Raw genomic sequence first — 19,885 nt, 5'->3', positions numbered from 1 at the left:
ACCTTCATCAGAGGTGGGTAAATGCATAATTTAATTATTTGTGAGTTTTGGGCTACTATATTATTTATTGAAAGCTTCTATACCGCTACTAATGATTGGGAAGTCAGTCCTGTAAAGGTGTTACAATACATGTTGGCATTTTCTGGGAAGGTTTTCAATACTGACATAATTAAACCATAACCAATCATCCTACTTCTTTGCGCCTATTGTTACCATAATCAATTTACCTGCTTATATACTGTATACACTTATATTAGTATTGTGTACTGTGTTCATACTAGAGAATGACACGGTGACAAAATTTATCACCGTTCTTGTCCCCGCGGATAACCGCGGGAAATAATCCCATGTCATTTTCTAGTGTCTATTTCAATCTCAATCCTTCTACACCAGCATTCTTCAAAGCAAAGCTTGCGGGTCAGTGGTTGTGGCCATTCATACTCTGATTCTTCCCTCTCTCCTTAAAGAATGACATGAAGATTGTTTACCGCGGTTATCCGCGGAGACGGGAACAGTGATGAATTTTGTCACCGTGTCATTCTCTAATTCATACTACTACTATTTCTTTGCACACTTTAGTATCTGTATTGCGCTCTATGTTCACACTATATGAATAGTATTGGGTTGAATATCCCTCTAATTGGCCCAATATTATCTGTATGGTAGAGGAGCAAAACAAGAACTGTACTGTGAAATTCTGCAGGGAGCAGTGATATTCAGACAGAGGTGGTGGTGGAGTCTTTGGTCAGTCTCCCATAATCTACTTGCAAGTCCATCTTTAAGACACATCAACACCTTACGTGATAATATCATCTCAGTAATGGCTCCGTCTCTGTGGAACTCTATTCCCATTTATGAGAAGCTTTCTCATTAAAGAATTTTAAATCCAACGTAAAAACATTCTTGTTTAAAGATGCCTTTGTGCTCTAATGGCCCTTATAAGGATGAGTTCTCTCTTTCTTCTCTTCTTTAAAGAATTTGATTCTTCTTTCTTTTAATGGACTTATGTTTCCCCTTCCTACTGTATTTCCCTTTTCTTGTTCTCTTTTTCCTATCAATAATGTAGTTCTCTCCATATTCCTCTTGCTCCTGTTGTTTTGTCCTGTTTTGAGTCTGCCGGTTTTATTTTATGTTTTTTGCTTTGTTGTTTATTTTATGTAATCCCTTTTTAATGCACTGTAAACCACTTAGAAGTTTTGATTTAGTGGTATAACAAAATTTTAATAAACTTGGAAACTTAGAAACACGATGGCAGCTAAAGGCCAAAGGGCCCATCTAGTCTGCCCATCCACAGCATCCACTATCTCCTCCTTTCCCTAAGAGATCCCACGTGCCTGTCCCATGCTTTTTGACATAAAGGGCAATTCTATAAAGTGCCCTCTAGGTAGGTGCCACTTAGCATATCAAAGGTGCCATGAATTGACAGCAAGGTACCCATGTGTACTAGCACCTAAATGCCATAGTACCTAACTGCACATGGGCAGAGCTCGTGCGAAACATGGGCATGTATCCCAGGTATGCATGTAGGTAATAGAATACTACTTGTATAAGATACTTGAATCACCTGGCGCACTTAGGCATGCCAACACCTACAATAGAGGGAACACCTACACTATGACAACCCAATGACAACCTTATGCTAGTATTAAAGAGCTAGCACTAAGCACACAGCATTGGGGATCCTTGTCTGAGGTGCCAATTTAAAGACTTGCTCCCGTGGAGGGGCAAAATCAAAACAAACGTCTAAATTTAAGTATCACTTAACTGGAACCTTCCTAAACTTGCTTTCTTTTTTCTCCATTGCAGTGGGAGCCCACCCCACCAGCCCTCCCCAGTACATTTCTTTTAAAAAATATCCCCACTGTAGACAATTTTGGTTATATCTGAGACTCCAGAGTGCTCACTTCATATTATCACATCCTCTCAAAACCAAAGGTCCATCAAGCCCAGTATCCTGTTTCCACAACAGTGGTCAATCCAGGTTACAAGTACCTGGCAAGATCCCAAAGAGTAAAACAGATATTATGCTGCTTATCCTAGAAATAAGCAGCAGATTTTCCCAAATCCATCTCAATAATGACTTATGAACTTTTCTTTTAGGAAACGATCCATATCTTTTTAAAACTCTGCTAAGCTAACTGCTTTCATCACATTCTCTAGCAATGAATTCCAGAGTTTAATTACATGTCGAGTGAAGAAATATTTTCTCCTGTTTGTTTGAAATCTACTACTTAGTAGCTTCATTGCATGCCTCCTGGTCCTAGTACTTTTTGAAAGAGTAAGCATTCAGGCCCTCATTTACTAAGCCACGGTGGAGGTATATCCTGCAGCCAGAGGTGCTAAATGCTTCGATACTCATATAATTCTATGAGTGTGTTACATATGCACAATATCTGCCCCATTTAACCAATCCCCCCCCCCCCCACGTAGCTGTGAAAATGGCAGGAGGTATGCCGATTTCCTCCTGCTATGCTGCTGCCCCCACCATGAAAGAAAATTGGCAGGAGGGATGCCCACTCACTCCTGCCAACAGAGGCTCCCCCCCAACCATCCTCTACCCTCCCTCCTTCCTCCTGGGAAAAAAAAAAGAAGGACAGGAGGGATGCCAACTCCCTCCTGCCATCAGATGCTCCCCTGAACCCCCACCACTTCCTTTCCCCCAAAAAGCAGGAGAGATGCCCACTTCCTCCTGTACTTTGAACCCTAGCGGCTTCCTGGGTTGTTTGTCATTCTTCCCCTTGGTTGTCACTGCTGCTTTCCTTTGTGTGAAAGAAATATGAATATTTTCTTGTATAGACAAAGCAATCTGGGTCTCAAGTGGTGATTTTCTAATTTAAATAAATAAATAAATAAAGCAAGCCACATTAGATAGATTGTGAGCCCACTGAGACAAATACTCGCGTACCTGAATAACTTCATGCAAACCGTTCTGAGCTCCTTTGGGAGAATGGTATAGAAAGCTGAATGAATGAATAAAAGTAAATATATATATATATATATATATATATATATATATATAGTTAAGTTTGTGAACTTGCCACCATGCGCTTATGTTGGCAGCACTGTACACACAGCTCAGTAAGCTTTCATAACCTTGGTGTATTAGTGTCTCACAGCTTTGTTTGTGTCGACTCGTGGCAATGTCTCGCTGAGTGGTGTTCATTATTGTTGTTGTGTGTTTTTGTGTGTCATCACAAGAATGTCAGAGTATGAATTTGAGCAACGAACAGACATTAATCCCCTCCTTTACTAACACGTAGTGCGTGTTTTGGCGCCGGCAGCGTTGGTAACTGCTCCGACGCTCATAGGAATTCTATGAGCATCGGAGCAGTTACCACTACTGCGGGCGCTAAAACCCACGCTATGTGCTAGTAAAGATGGGGGTAAATTTCTTGTTAAACTTGGCAAGAATGGAAATTAAATCAGGGACATGTTAGTCCAAGTGTATGGGGATAATGCCATGAAGAAAATGGCACTGTATAAATGGACAGAAATTTAAAAAAAAAACAAAAAAACCAAACAAACAACTGCAGATGGTGGATGATGAAATGCATGTTCGCTTGTCAACTATTGAGCCATGTTTTGAGTTAATTTGCACTCAAAAACAATCCATCGCATTGATTAGCAATTCTATTCTATCTATTTAGTTTCACCGTTGTTATATAGCTTTAAATAAATATTTCTCAAAATTTAATTTTTGTTGGTTTTGCAATTTTATAATTTCAATTATAAAGTGCCACGAAAAACATTTGCTCTGTTTAATGTGCAGGAGCTAAAAAAAAAAAAAGTTTGAGAAACACTGTCCTACTGTCTTAGATTGATTTAGATCTTTTCTGCAAAATAGAACTTATTCAGTTAAATGAGAAACATCTGTCTTAAGAAGATTTCACTTATTGTGTAGAGTACCTCAGGGTTCTGCATTGTCACCAGTACTATTTAATATTTTCATTGTACCCTTGATCACTATAATTCAGGAATTTGGACTTCGAGTTAAACTCTGGAACGCATTGCCAGAGAATGTGGTGAGAGTGGATAGCGTAGCTGGTTTTAAGAAAGGTTTGGACAAGTTCCTGGAGGAAAATTCCATAGTCTGTTATTGAGAAAGACATGGGGGAGCCACTGCTTGCCCTGGATCGGAAGCATGGAATGTTGCTACTCTTTGGGTTTTGGCCAGTAACCTGGATTGGCCACCGTGAGAATGGGCTACTGGGTTTGATGGACCATTGGTTTGACCCAGTAAGGCTATTCTTATGTTCTTATGAGTATATTGTTATGCTGACGATATACTTATTGTGGCTAAAATTGATCCAATTCGACTTGATTTAAAATCAATTGATGAAGGCCTTATAATTGTAGCAAAAACGCTTACAGATCATACATTAGTTCTTAATTAGAGAAGTGTACTTCTTGTTGGCTAACAGGCCACTATCTACAACCACGGGTAGATATAAATATCATTGGAAAGAAGATTCCATCAATACAGACTTTCAGATATCTCGGCGTGATTGTCGTTCAACTAAATTTCGAAGGACAAGTTTCGGCATTAGTGAAGTCATGTTTCCATTTATTAAGAACTTTACAGGCAGTGAGAGGGTACTTTCATGAACAAAATTTGCATACTCTAATTCATGCATTATTGATCTCTAAATAAGATTATTGTAACATCATATATATATGGGTCTTTCAAAGAATAACTTGAGGAGATTGCAAACGATTTAAAACACTGCTATATAATTATTGGGTTATAAAAAGAAATTTGATAGAGTCACCCCATTTTATTTGCAATTTCATTGGTTGCCAGGTTTTTTTTTGTTTTTTTAAAAAATAGAATCCAGTTTAAAGCAATGATTCTTACAAATAGAGCATTTTTTCTTCAACCACCCGGTTACTTAATTGCCTTACATTCCAACAAGAATTCTGAGATCAATTCAAGACAACCAGGCTGGTTCTTTCCTCAGCTAACAGAGCTAGATGGAGAAATAAAGCATTTTATTTTATTGCTCTGCAGTTATGGAATCACTTGCCACGGGAATTGAGATTAGATGGAAATATTAAAGCATTTAAAACCATACTGAAAACTTTTTACTTTTGTGAAGGATTTGGACAAGATATAAAATAATTCATATATATTAGGGAAATGGGTCTTTAAGTGGGAACCCTGTGATGTAGAATTTATACAGGAAGGTTAGAGTTTGCACATGGGGAAGAATGAGTTTATATCTTCTTTTTGTGATATGTATAGGTCTGTCCTATTTTCAGTTTCAACAGTTTATTAGTTTTATAACGTCATACAGAAAATGCTTATAATGTAATACAATAAAATCCATAAAAGCACTTCAGTTCTACATATGAAACATTAATGGCCTCTTTTACAAAGCCCTAGCAGTTGCCGCATGGAAACAGCCCCGAAGCCCTTTAATTCTCTATGGGCTTCGAGGCTGCTAGCGCAGCTTTGTAAAAGAGGCCGTAAATCCTTTTCCTCCCACCCACCCTCCCTCCCAATTCCACCTTTTCATTTTTACTCTAGATACGCTTTCAGAATTTGAAAGTTGACCTTATTTAAAGATCTTTTATGTAAAGTTCCAATGATCCCCAAATTTCCTTAAATTTCCTGGAATCACTTAGTTCCTCTGCTAATATTTTCTCATATCGATAGTACAAACAAAGAGTCTCCCACCAGAAAGGTAAATTTAATCGATCCCATTGTTTCCAATTCCTCATAATCATTTGTAAAGCAACTCCAGTCATAATAAGGAGAAGTTGATCCTTATGTTTTTTTAAGTGGATTCTTAGTCATGATTGAGGTTCCAAACAGTATATTTTTATAAGATAATGAAATGGGCACCTCAAGAATAGACATTATGTTACTCCATATTGATTTCCAGAAAGTTAGTATTAAGGGATATTGAAATAGAAGGTGATCTAAGGTACGCACCTCCAAATGACAATGCCAGTACCTGTTAGACTGCGTTTTATCATTGTTTTTTGCAGTTTCACTGGGGTCCTATTTTTAAAATGGAGTTCTTTTCTACATATTATATATTTGAAAACCACTTGGACCTGTCGTAAGAACAAACGGTATAACAAGTTTTAATAAAACATAAACACTGCAGTGAGAAAAAGGAAACAATTTGCCACGATTCAAAAAAGGTTCCAGATCAGCAACCTGGCAGAAATCAGCACCATGAAACTCCCTCCACCCTTCTCCTTACCTCTGCGGAGGACTTTCTCAGAGAACCGACTGTTTTCTTCCATAGGATTGCTGTATTCCGGTGCTGGATCATCTTGGCCCGCTTTCTCCACTTGGGGGAATCCTCCTTCCTGGAAAGATGGTTCTGACCAGGCCCTGGCTGGGGAAATGCTGTATGCAGGCAATGCTCCCGGCCCCTGTTGCAGTGAATCTGGCGCGGAGATCATGTCAGGGTGTGCTGAGGCATGGCTTCCTGGTGGCGGGGTTTGGTACTGATGAACTCCAAAATAATAATCTGGAGGAGGCTCAATAGTCTTCTCCATCTCGGGTGGCGGCTGCTCAAATCTGTCTTTTCTCAAACCCACAGACAGACCAGATGAGAAACTCTGCCGGTAATCACCCCAGCCACTTTCAGGAATTAAACAGCGTCTGCAAGAAACAAATACTCTGTCAGAAATCACTTCCCATATCAAGGGCTAGCACGTTGGCTAACACACTTACTCTAACACATTATTGATCACTAACATTGGGACAAAAGCACTAATAACACATCTAAACACTGCAACTAACGAAAACTCAGACTGTGAATCCACTAAGGACAGAGAAAGTACCTGCATACAATAAAACCACTTTGGTTATATCACAGAAAGGCAATATATCAAATCCACGACCCCCTCCAAACACATTAGCACCACATCTAAAATTGCTACTAACACTGCACCTGACACCCTAACAACACAATCCTGCATCTAACACAATAACATTAGCACTGCCCTCAGGAAAAAAAGATTATTTGACTGTAAGGCTGTGCTGACTGCAGAAACCAAAACCCAAACTCTGCCATCGGCAGACATTACCTGCCTCTAGAGCTTAGCACTATAGTGCGATTGGCAATTCAGTAGAGTGGAGAAGGGCCACTGGGTGTTTCAGTCTGACATCAGCTCACCGAGACTTCTGTCGGTGACTTTATTCCTCTAGTGAGACTTCCTCATATCTGACCAATTTATCTTCCTCTCAGCCTATAGAGGTCAAAAGTTTAGTTTACACACGGGGAAATGATTAAAGTACCCATAAAACATTAGCCTCAAAGTCAATGGCAATTGTTTTGTGTTTGTTTGGGGTTTTTTTTATACAGATGGAAGCTTTGCAAATGGTTTGGTTTCATTTCACACCCTGAAAATTATATTTAACCTCCCAGAGTTACTTTCTTGCTAAAAATGCAGGTGCAACACACACATTTTGGTATATTGCCATTGGTTAAAAAAAAAAAGGTCTCCCAAAACCCCCGTACCTTTTTAGAGAAGTCCATCTCGCTCATAAGTCCGCCAGATAAAAATGGCAGAAATTTCCCTCCCTGATGCATCATGTGATACCCCTTGGAAGGGCCCTTAGGCCTCTGAGTCAATCAGGGCCTTTTTGTATGCCCTTTGTTCCTCTGTTTGACTTCAATAAAAATGATTTACAAAAAAAAAAAAAAAAAAAGGTTCCTCCCCCTGTATCCCTTGATAAAAGGGAGAGGAAAAACCTATGAGTGGGATGGACTGAGCTTCCCTCCCGTTCCAATTTCTCTAAAAAGGTATGGGGGGGGGGGGGTTCGGAGGGTGGGAAGGGTTCAGAGGACCTCCAGTGGCAGGTGGGAGTGGGCAACCCTCCTGCCTTTTTTTAAGGGGGAAATGGGAGGGGAGGGTATGTTTGGGGGAGGGTGCCTAGCACGAGAGTGGGCTTTCGGTGGCAGGAGGGAGTGGGCATCCCTTCTGCCATTTTGCTGTCGCAGGGGGGGAGGAAGTAACCATGGCAGGGGGGAAGGGATGCCCACTCCCTCCTGCCACCGAAGGCCCAATCTCGTGCTAGGCACCCTCCCCCAAACATACCCTCCCCTCCCATTTCCCCCTTAAAAAAAGGCAGGAGGGTTGCCCACTCCCTCCTGCCACTGGAGGTCGTGTCCCCTTCTGCCATTTTTACGCGCTTGTGGGAGGTGGGGAAGGCATGGCAGGAGGAAGTGGGCATTCCTCCTGCTGTTTTTGCTGGCGAGGGGTTGGTTCCCAGTGCTGGTTTGTCAGAGAGGCCATCAACGGTGATGGTGGTGGGGGGAGTGCGTGTGCTTTTTTCTTTTTTTTCTAATGGGGCAGATATTGTGCATGTGTAACATTGCACAGCATCTGTGCCTATAAAAAAAATGTTAGACAGGTAAGTCACTAAAAGCGATTGGGAAGCCATGATAGAGCATCAATTGCTCTACTAATTTACATGCCATTTTAATATTAATTAGCTTATTTGTATGGTCAGATCTGGGAATGAGCGATCGTGCAGAAAACCAGGCGGGTCAGCAAATGTGATCGTCACTAAAGCTGTTAAAACAGGTTTAGCAACGATTACTGACTTTAGTGCATCTGGGCTTATGTGAGCAACTGCAAGGGAGGTGTGGACTTGGGCGGGGCAGGAGTGTGCCTTGCTCTTATGTTTTATTGATTATAGAATAATATCAGTTATGTGCCTAACTGAAAGCAGTGAGGAACAAGCATTTACACCAGCCTTTGAGCTATTGTAGGTGATCAAACTATAGTATAACTGCATACTTAGGCCATCCTTTATCAAACCGCGGTAGTGAGTGCCACAGGGCAAATGCATCAAATCCCATTCAATCCCTATGGACTTCAATGCGTTTACCACGCTGACCTGCACTATTCGGCTTGATAAGAGACCCGTGGAAGGGCATAATCGAAAGGGACATCTAAGTCCATTTACCTCCAACTTGCAAGTCATCCAAAGTAAAAAAAAAGCCTAAGACACATTTTCGAAAAATATGTCCAAATTTTTTTTTTTGTTTTGAAAATCGTCTAATTATACGTCCTGCTGAACTGATCGTCCAAGCTGCTAAATTGTCCATCTTTATACCATATTTTCGTCCAACTTATCGTCCAAGTCCAAAACGCCTAGAACAAGCCCTGTTGGATGTGGGAGGGGTCTGCAAAGTGATGGACTGCACACCCAGACATTTCAACTAAATAGTGGGGTACCTTACAGGGTACTGCTGTAAACTTCACAAAAAGGGTGCCATGTCTTCTCCTCCCTACATCTCCCTTATAGGTTATGGTGAGCCCCCAAACCACCTCCAGAATCCCCTAGACCCACTTATCTACCACCCCAATAGCCCTTATGGCTGCAGGAGCCACTTATATGCCAGTAAAAAAGGGTTTTGGGGGTGTATAGGGGAGTGCACATGTTTACATATCAATACAGTGATTACAGGGGCTTATAGGCATGGGTCCTCCTCTCTATGGGTCCCTAACCCACCCCCAAGACGACTTAAGCTGCCTCTGTGCTGGACGACTAGGCTTTCCTATGCCAGGCGGCCAGGTGATGATGGTCTGGAGGCTGAATTTTAAAGGTGTGATTAATATTTTTATGGGGGGGGAGGGTCGGTGATCACTAGGGTAGTGTGTGGGGGTTTGTGTTATGTGTTTTCAGTGCTTATCTGGTGAGTTTAGGTGGGTTTTTGTGACTAACATGGTCTAAGTCACAACGTCCAAGTTCTGTCAATCGTGGGCTGTATAACTTTCGGTTATACATGCTGTACGACTAAGTATAAACCGGCCCATGTCCCGCCCAATTCCTGCCCTCAACACTCCTTCCGAAATGCCCCATTTAACTTTGGTCGTTCAGCAGCACTATGAAGGCCTAGGTCATTTAGAAATACATCCAAAACCCGTTTTTAGTATCGGCACTTGGACGTTTTTGAGAAATGTTCGTCCAAGTGCCGACTTAGGCCGGTTTTTGTACGTATTTCTCTTTCAATATGAGCCCCTTAGGCTCTATTCCAATGATCTCCAACCTTTTTCATGTTCAGGGACGCAGTGTGACTATGAGAAAGCTCTGAGGGCCGCCAAAAGATGTCACGCTTACACATACTAATTTTGTAAACTGCCGTGACCTGCTTATTCAGACTGGGTATTAAACATTAAAAATTCATACTAATTTTGACTCTACAACACTTCAAGGATATATTTCTTAAACTTACTTTATTTTGGATGGTCAACAGTAGCAAATTCCATCATTGAGACACCTGAGTAACATACTTGCTTACAGTTACTATATCAAGTGGGCAAAATTGAAATTAACACAGTTTCAGGATTTAAAGAACTTTTTAGCAACTGTTTGAGGTCTGCAATGGAGAACTATGAGGGCTGCATGTTGGAACTACTGGTCTATTCCATAGGAACCAACTTTTCAAAATTATTGGGGGTGCCCAATATCCTTCCTCCCCTGGCCACCACAAAAAAAAGAAATACAGTAGTCTTACATTTTATTGAACTTGAAGGTGTGGAAAGCTCACTTCAAACTGGGATGATGCCACAGTATCCTGTATAAGCACACTTAGAGCGAGAGGGGGGATACTTAGGCAGGAATGTGTATCAAAGAGGACGGTTTTCAGTTTTATCCAGAATGTGATGTAGCTGGGTTCCGTTCTGGTCTTTTCGGTGAGGTCATTCCAGGTTTTCACTCCTAGGAAGGTTAGCATGGAGTGAAAAACACATTTGTATTGGAGGTTCTTTGCTGTAGGGAGGTTTAGTAATATCCTGTTGAGGGTTCTGTGAGAAGTAGATCATGCCTTTGAGAAGAGTTGGATAAGTGGAGCCGGTGAATTTCCATGAAGTATTTGGTAAATGATGCATGATGTTTTAAATTTGATTTGTGAAGGGATGGATAACCAGTGTAATTGCTTAATGAAGGCTGACACCAAGTCATATTCTTTCAGGTTGAAAATTAGTCTTATTGCTGTGTTTTGAATGAGTTGCATTTTATGGACCAGTGTGGAGTTAATTCCCATGTAGGCAGAGTTACAGTAGTCCAGCTGTGGTAGAATCATCAACACCACATTCAGAGCAAGGTGATGCTGATGGAAGTATGGTCTGATGAGTCTTAGTTGCCTCATGGTGAAGAGGGATTTTTTTTCGGATATTAGAGATTTGAGCTTCCATGGTTAGTGTGGAGTCAAGAATGCAGCCTAGGATTTTGGAGGTTTTATTGATAGCAAGGGTGTTGCCTGATCGAAGAGTGATGCTTGTAGGTGCTATCTGTTGGGCAGTGTGGAAGTATAGGACTTTGGTTTTAGCTGGGTTTAGTTTTAGCTTGTTGATTGTTGCCCAGTTTTGGATTCTTTCAATGTTGGTTAAGACTTTGTTGGTAACATCAGATTGGTTGTAGGAATGAGGAATAGAATGTCATCTGTGTAGGACATTATGCTTTCATCGTCAAATTTGATGTTTCCGAGAGAACTCATGAAAAGGTTAAACAGGATGGGAGAGCCTTGTGGGTTGGATACATTTTAGGATGGAAATAGTGCATGTTGGGGATAGGAAGGATAGAACTTTTTTTGTATTTTAAATTAATTTTATTTGAATTATAATTCACCTCTGGCTTATTTAGTGAGACATGGCATCAATTATTGTAACAGAAAAGAATGCTCCCCTCACATCCCCCTCACTCAACATATCATTTTGATCCTGCCGGATTAGACACAGTTAGAGACAGGATTCTGGGTTTGATGGACTTTTGACCTAATCCAGTATGGTACATCTTATCCCAGCATATATAGTCATAGTTACATTTTAAATTTATTTAATATAACACTATATATATAAAAAAAAAAATATACAGTACAGTGGTTTACAATTAAAATTAATTAAAAGGAAAAGAACTCCAAAATTTAAACAAGAGAAATAAAACAGCATCATTTGTATCAAGAAAACAACATTATATAAAGGAAAACATTACCAGCATTCAATCAGGACACAATGGAATTCTCACAGCACCGAACAGGATTCAGACTCCATTTTGACTGGCTATTTGGTTAGTAGGCACATTTCTTGCAATTCACATAGTCTTATGGTTAATTAGTATTGTAATCTCACCCCAATATCACTTCTACAGCTTATTGCTGATCAGATATACAATCCCAAAGTTAATATTTTCCTAGTTGAGCTTCAGAAACTGAACTTTGCTCTGTTGTCATAGCATTGAACTGGCAAACAACTGGTACGGGGATTTAATAAAATGCCTGAAATTTCTCATTAATAGAATGTTATCAGGCCTAACCCTACCCCAATATACTTCCAACTCAGTCTGAACCAGGGCTGAGATGTTTATATTTATTAGTATTTATAGACTGCTATTCAATACATCATAAGAACATAAGAATTGCCGCTGCTGGGTCAGACCAGTGGTCCATCGTGCCCAGCAGTCCGGCTCACACTGCGGCCCTTAGGTCAAAGTCCAGTGCCCTAACTGAGACTAGCCTTACCTGCATACGTTCTGGTTCAGCAGGAACTTGTCTAAATTTGTCTTTAATCCCTGGAGGGTGATTTCTCCTATAACAGCCTCCGGAAGAGCGTTTCAGTTTTCTACCACTCTCTAGGTGAAGAAGAACTTCCTTACATTTGTAAGGAATCGATCCCCTTTTAACTTTAGAGAATGCCCTCTCGTTCTCTCTACCTTGGAGAGGGTGAACAACCTATTTTTATCTACTAAGTCTATTCCCTTCATTGTCTTGAATGTTTCGATCATGTTCCCTTTCAGTCTCCTCTTTTCAAGGGAGAAGAGGCCCAATTTCTCTAATCTTTCACTGTACAGCAACTCCTCCAGCCCCTTAACCATTTTAGTCGCTCTTCTCTGGACCCTTTTGAGTAGTATCGTGTCCTTCTTCATGTACGGCGACCAGTGCTGGACGCAGTATTCCAGGTGAGGGCGTACCATGGCCCGGTACAGCAGCATGATAACCTTTTCTGATCTGTTCGTGATCCCCTTCTTAATCATTCCTAGCATTCTGTTCGCCCTTTTCGCTGCCGCTGCACATTGCGCGGACGGCTTCATTGACTTGTTGACCAGTACTCCCAAGTCTCTTTCCTGGGGGGTCTCTCCAAGTATTGCACCGGACATCCTGTATTAGTGTATAAGATTTTTGTTACTGACATGCATCACCGTATACTTATCCATGTTAAACCTCATTTACCATGTCATGGCCCATTTCTCAAGCGTGTTTATGTCACGTTGCAGGTCTTCGCAATCCTCCTGCATCTTCACTACTATGAATAACTTTGTATCGTCTGCAAATTTAATCACCTCACTCATTGTACCAATTTCCAGGACATTTATAAATATGTTGAAGAGCATGGGTCCAAGCACTGAACCTTACGAGACTCCACTCGTGACGCTTTTCCAATCCGAGTATTGACCATTTACCCCCACTCTCTGTTTCCTATCCGCCAGTCAGTTTTTAATCCACATATTTCACCCTCGATGCCATGGCTTGCAATTTTTCAAAGTAGTCGTTCAGGCGGAACCTTGTCGAACGCCTTCTGAAAATCCAGATATATGATGTTGACCGGGTCACCCTTGTCTATCTGCCTGTTTACTCCCTTGAAGAAGTGTAGCAAGTTCATCAAGCAAAATCTTCCTTTGCTGAAGCCGTGCTGGCTGGTCCTCATCAGATTGTGTCCGTTGTGATCAATGATGCGGTCCTTTATCATCATAGTGATTTACATTGTACTAAACATAAAAGAAAAGAACTCCATAATCAATAGGAAAATTAAATACAAAGAAAATAATAAATTACAAAGTAAATTCTAATTAAAATAGAAAAAAAAAAAGATAAAAAACTTAAAATCTGGTGCTATGAAACTTTATTTGCAACCGCCCAAAGATCTTCCTGAAATTATACATCCCTCTTGCTCAACATATCTACTCTGATCATTGTGATGATCGTTCTGGGCTGGGCAGGGTGCATTCACCAGAGCTTCTTCCAAAACTCTACAATCATGGGCTGTGACCACGTCTCCCTTGCATTTGTAATGGACTCATTTATATTAATTTGAGTTTGGTATTAAGGATCTTAAATGAAAATAAAAACAAAGTTCTGATCCTTTCCCCATTGTTTACTGTACGCAAGTCACATTCTTTATTTCTGGAAGCAAATTCTATTCCCTCCATCCAGAGAGGCTTAACATCAATCCTTCTTGATCCATAAGCAGAGAGATAACTGAGCTGCGTGTTGCAGATGCGTTTGTATAAGGCTTCCCATAGTTTCTTTAACAAGCGACATATGTCTCTGCGGAGATTTCGGACCTCATTAAGGAGAAGAAAAAAGCATTCATTTCTTACAAACAATCAGGGAAACAGGACTCTAGGGAAGTTTATCTGGCCAAGTCAAAAGCCGTCAAAACATCAGTTAGGGAGGCCAAATTCCGCATGGAGGAGTCTCTAGTGAAGAACATCAAGAAAGGAGATAAATCCTTCTTCAGGTATATCAGTGACAGAAATAAGAACTCAGGCGGGATAGTACGTCTTAGGAAACCAGACGGAGACTATGTAGAAGCGGACTCGGAAAAAGCTCAACTGTTAAATGAATACTTCTGCTCAGTCTTCACCAGCGAGGCGCCAGGACTCGGCACTCAGCTACAGACAAGGGTTGATGCAGATGACCCGTTTAGTAATTTTGAGTTTACACCCAGCGGTGTCTACTGCGAGCTGTCAAAGCTTAAGGTTAACAAGGCAATGAGGCCTGACAACCTACACCCCAGGGTGCTCAGGGAGTTGTCTGATGTCTTGGCGGAACCGCTATCCGCGCTCTTCAATCTCTCCCTTAGTACGGGTAACGTCATTCCACTCCACAAGAAAGGCTCCAAGATGGAGACAGCAAACTACAGATCGGTGAGTCTCACATCAATAGTGTGCAAACTAATGGAAACTCTAATCAAACGCCAATTGGATACGATCCTGAACGAGGAGAATCTAAGGGATCCCCGTCAACATGGATTTACTAAGGGGAGGTCCTGCCAATCCAACCTGATCAGCTTTTTTGACTGGGTGACGAGGAAGCTGGATGTTGGGGAGTCCCTGGACATCGTATACCTGGACTTCAGTAAAGCATTCGATAGCGTACCACACCGCATGAAGACTGCCAATCAAGTGGAGCAAGCTTCATCCAAGGCAAGGCAAATCATAGGTTGTATACGCAGGAGTTTCGTCAGCCTGAAGTCATTATGCCATTGTATAGATCCATGGTGAGGCCCCACCTGGAATACTGTGTGCAATTCTGGAGGCCGTATTGCCGTCTATTTCTATGTTTCTATGTCTCCACCAGGAGGCATACATGACTGAAGTTAGAGGAGAAATGTAGTGCATTTTAGACACACCCCAGGGTGGTACTTGAGGATTTGGATCTCAGGAGCTGTCTGAGATATTAGGACAGGAGAGCATGTCTGAAGCAGCCCAGGAGGAGCTTCAGAAAGGAACCTGGAGAGGATTCCTGGGGTGAGGATGTCAGTGGTGATTTTATACCAGGTCTGATCATGTCTGACTTTTTTTTTTTTTTTTAACCTTTCATTTAACAGGTTTTTAGCAAACCACCTACAGCATAAACCAGATTGTTATGGTCAGGGAAAGGATAGTAACAGTAAAGAACAAGAAACAGGGGGGAGCAGAAGGCCTGTATGTAGGCCAATCACTATCACTGCCCTCTGTCCCATCACCTCCAGTAGCAGTTGCAGGTCTTTTCATACCTGTCCAAACATCCCTTTCAGACTTGCAGTGATCATAAGGGTAGCCATCTAGAGACAAGGCTTAGTCTTCTAAAAGGAAGCGATAGTAAGTCTGGTTGCATGTACCAGGTGTACAAATTTCTTAGTCACGGCTAGAAGCATGCAGAAGAGGTCAGCTTAATTGACACAAGTAATTTTAGCAATTTCACATGAAAATAAAGACCGAAAGTCCTGTATCGACACTGCCACCAAATGTACATAAATGCCCTTCCATGCCCACATCCTTGCCAACATTCACCACTGGTAGTTCCAAACTTCATGAACCAGGCTGGTTATTTATATGCATGGTGCAGAGTATATAGCCTCAGTTCCTTCTGCCACATACAAATAGATATGTCATGTGCTGCCTTCCAAAGCTTAGTCCATGTTTGAGACTGGCCATTATTGTGATTTGGTTCGACCTAAGCAGTGCCTTTGATTTAGTTGATTTTGATCAAATGATAGAGATTCTTGACCAATTCAGGCTATATCATGTTTTATCATGGTTCCAAGATATTCTTTTTTATTAAACATCATTATATGGTGGACAAGGATTAAACATTTTCAGATAGCTGGTGCCCTTTGAGTGGTGTTTCTCAGGGTTCCCTACTCTCTCCTGCATTGTTTAATGGGCTTATGCAGTCTTTAGGTTATTACTCTGGATCCAGAAGGGATACAACATTACATAAAAGCAGATGATATTACAGTGATATTGCAAGTATCTTTACTTTCAGTAAATACTATTTATATTAAAATATATGCTTCAATATCAGAAAAATGGATTGCCACTCATCATCTTAAACTTAAGAACAAAACTAAATTTTTGTGGTTAGGTTCTCAAAAGGATCCAAGATATATTACAACTATTTCTGTAGATGAGAATGATTTTCCTCTGGAGTTACAATCATGAATTCTGAATTCGAGGGGTAGAAATAGATAATTTATTTGTGTGTCACCACGTACAACTTGTGGTTAAAAAACAATATTTTCTGATAATGAGAAAACTTAGATCTAGAAGGAAATATTTTGAGATTGAATCTTTTAAGATTCTGGTGTGAACCAGCTTCCTCTATGACTGCATTTTTGTGGGTATTACTTTCAGTTTATAAAACTTTTAAAATCTTGTCTGTTTCAGCATAACTTAATTTAATTAGGTACAATCAATCATAGTAATATGGGTTCTTGCTGATTAATTTTGTAATTCCTAGACAAACTGGTCCAGTTTTTCATTTTTGTAATCTGTCCCTGAACTAGATAGGTAAAGGCAGAATAGAAGTAACATAGAAACATGATGGCCGATAAAGGCCAAATGGCCCATCTAGTCTGCCCATCCTCAGTAACCATTCTCTTTTCCTCTCTCTAAGAGATCCCACGTGCTTATCCCAGGCCCTCTTGAATTCAGACACAGTCTCTGTCTCCTCCACCTCTTCTAGGAGAATATTCCATGCAAATACCACCCTTTCTGTAAAAAAAGTATTTCCTTAGATTACTCCAGAGCCTATTACCTCTTAACTTCATCCTATGCCCTCTCATGGCAGAGTTTCTTTTTAAATGAAAGAGACTCAACTCATGCGCATTTAAATGTCTCTATCATATCTCCCCTCTCCTGCCTTTCCTCCAAAGTATACAGTTTAAGAACTTTTGGTGGGAATCTCTATGCCATATTTCTAAAATGGAACATATGATGGCCATACAAAAGGGACATTTTAGGAAATTTTTGGATGTTTGGGAACCATTAACAAAATTCTATAAGGAATGATAATTGAACTGATCTTATTTTTGGCCCTTTCATTATACACCTCCAGGGTAGGGTGGGGAAAGGGGGGAGGTTGTTGTAATATTTTAATTGGGGAAAAATATTGAAATGTATTTGTTTTTCTTGATTATTTATTAGGTGGGTGGGAGGGTTAAAATGATTGCTCATATATATCTTTATGATCAATGTGAGTTTTTTTTGTACTACTATATGTATATATGTGTATATATATATATATATATCTAATATAATAAAACGCTAGGCTGCGCATGCGCACTCCCTATGCATGCGCCGGTTTTCCGTGAGCTGTAGCGACCCGCATGTAGGAGTGCGCATGCGCGCGAATTTCCCAAGGCGGCTGTTGGCTTAGCGGCGGGTTGGAGACAGCGTCATTCCTCGGGTCCCCCTCCCCCCTTCTCTCCCTCCCAACCCAGGCAGAGGCGCAGCTGACAAACATACCCGGGGCCGAAGGACCAAGGCTTTAACTGAGAGTTACGGGTGTCTTGAACCAGCACTTCCGCTCCTCTTTCTCTGGCCATGAGGTGCAGGGATCAGATTAAATACATTACGGCAAGGCAAACAGGCCCATATCGAAGCTCCGACTTGAACTGCCAGTTGCCCGGCTCCCTTGCCGGAGTTATTTTTTCAGTTTAAAGGTGCCGCGGCGGCTCCTGTCACAAGCCGCATCTGCTTCAAAGAAGACTTCTAATGCAGGCGGGGATCATTAGAGGAGCCGCCGCGGCACCTTTAAACTGAAAAATAGCTCCGGCAAGGGAGTCAGCCAGATCACCACGGAAGCCACTCCCCCCCTCCCGCCCTCTCTCTGTCTGCAAAAAAAACAAACTACAACCCCAACAATCGCTGGCATGTAGGGGGAAAGGGAAGCTTGCAACAATAAAAACTCCCGATGCCCGCGACTGTGACCCCCCCCCCAAAGTAAACTCCCCTGGAGCAAGGGGGGAGAGGGAGATCATTCCCATCTGTCCGAAGAAGGAACCGGCAGATTAGACGGTCAGCTGAGGGTAGGAGCAAGGGAATCAATCATGAGATGAGGGTGGAGGACAAGGAGGAGAATGATAGTTGGGTGGGGGCGGAAAGAGATGCCTGATTGGAAGTTGGGGCCTGGATTGGTGAGCAGAAGAGAGACATGGGATAGCCACTAGAGAGGCTTTGGGCAGGTGAGAGAAGCAGGCATTTGGAGTACAGGTAGGAGAGAGAGAGTGCATGGATGGGGTGGCCCACCCCCACCTCAGCGAACGAGAGCTAAAGGAACCCCTCCCCTCCCCCACCAGGAGTGTGCGGGCAACTGACCACAGCTGGATTGAGGAAAGGGCAAGGGATCCCTTAGCTGGCACCACTGGAAGGCAGCTTCAGTGAGGGTCTGGGCAGGGAGAGCGACATAAAGAAAAAAAGATAGAAAGAAAGAAATAAAGATAGCGGGAGGGAGAAAGAAAGATAGAAATAAATAAAGAAACATAGGGCAGGGAGAGAGACAGAAAGAAAAAAGATAGACGGGGCAGGGAGAGAGACAGAAAGAAAGGAAGAAAGAGACAGGGGGGGCAGGAGAAAGACAGACAGACATCTATTCTAGCAACCGTTAATGTAACGGGCTTAAACACTAGTATATATATATTTGTTTTGCAGAGTTGTTTGAAAATCAATAAACATTTAAAAAAAAAAATTACTCCTGAGCCTATCATCTCTTAACTATGCCTATGCCCTCTTATTCCAGAGCTTCCTTTCAAATGAAAGGATCAACTCATGCACATTTACGCCATATAGATATTTAAACGTCTCTATAAGAATATAAGCAGTGCCTCTGCCGGGTCAGACCAGAGGTCCATCCCGCCCAGCAGTCCGCCCCCGCGGCGGCCCAACAGGTCATAACCTGCCTTAATCACCAGAAGGGGCCCCCTTGCCCCCTAGGTTTCTCATCGAAGTCCTATCTTCCCATCAATGTCCTAACCCTCCGGCCTTGCACCTGCACGACCTGGTGAGCTGTCTATACTTATGCAACACCCCAGTACCTCCCTCAGTACCCCACGATCCCCTTTTCCCTCAGGAATCTGTCCAATCCCTGTTTGAATCCCTGTACTGTACTCTGCCAGATCACTTCCTCCGGGAGCGCATTCCATTTGTCCACGACCCTTTGGGTGAAGAAAAACTTCCTTGCATTTGATTTGAACCTATCTCCCTTCAGTTTCTCTGAGTGCCCCCTCGTACCTGTCGTCCCTTTTAGTCTGAAGAACCTGTCCCTGTCCACCCTCTCTATGCCCCTAAGTATTTTGAAGGTCTCTATCATATCCCCCGAGCCTCCTCTTTTCCAGAGAGAAGAGCCCCAGTTTATCCAGCCTCTCGGCATAT

General features: G+C 41.8%; 1 protein-coding gene across 2 annotated transcripts in view; it reads right to left on the bottom strand.

Moving 5' to 3' along the window:
- The window catches only part of LOC117355505 (protein lifeguard 1-like), a 52,111-nt gene extending 40,013 nt beyond the window's left edge, over positions 1-12,098 (bottom strand). Inside the window, exons 1-3 of one of the 2 annotated variants that reach the window (XM_033934179.1) lie at positions 11,966-12,098; positions 7,048-7,209; positions 6,213-6,619 (exon numbers count right to left, since the gene is read on the bottom strand). In XM_033934179.1, the coding sequence (XP_033790070.1) occupies positions 6,213-6,513 (301 nt within the window). In that variant the 5' untranslated portion in view covers positions 6,514-6,619; positions 7,048-7,209; positions 11,966-12,098. The remainder of the gene's footprint in view (positions 1-6,212; positions 6,620-7,047; positions 7,210-11,965) is intronic. The other variant, XM_033934180.1, reaches the window with a different exon arrangement.
- Between the last annotated feature and the right edge of the window lie 7,787 nt (positions 12,099-19,885).

This window comes from Geotrypetes seraphini, chromosome 2, assembly GCF_902459505.1.
Source record: "Geotrypetes seraphini chromosome 2, aGeoSer1.1, whole genome shotgun sequence".
In the NCBI taxonomy this organism is placed as follows: domain Eukaryota; kingdom Metazoa; phylum Chordata; class Amphibia; order Gymnophiona; family Dermophiidae; genus Geotrypetes; species Geotrypetes seraphini.
The sequence above is the reverse complement of the archived record's forward strand: the minus strand, read 5'-3'. Positions and strand labels throughout refer to the sequence as shown.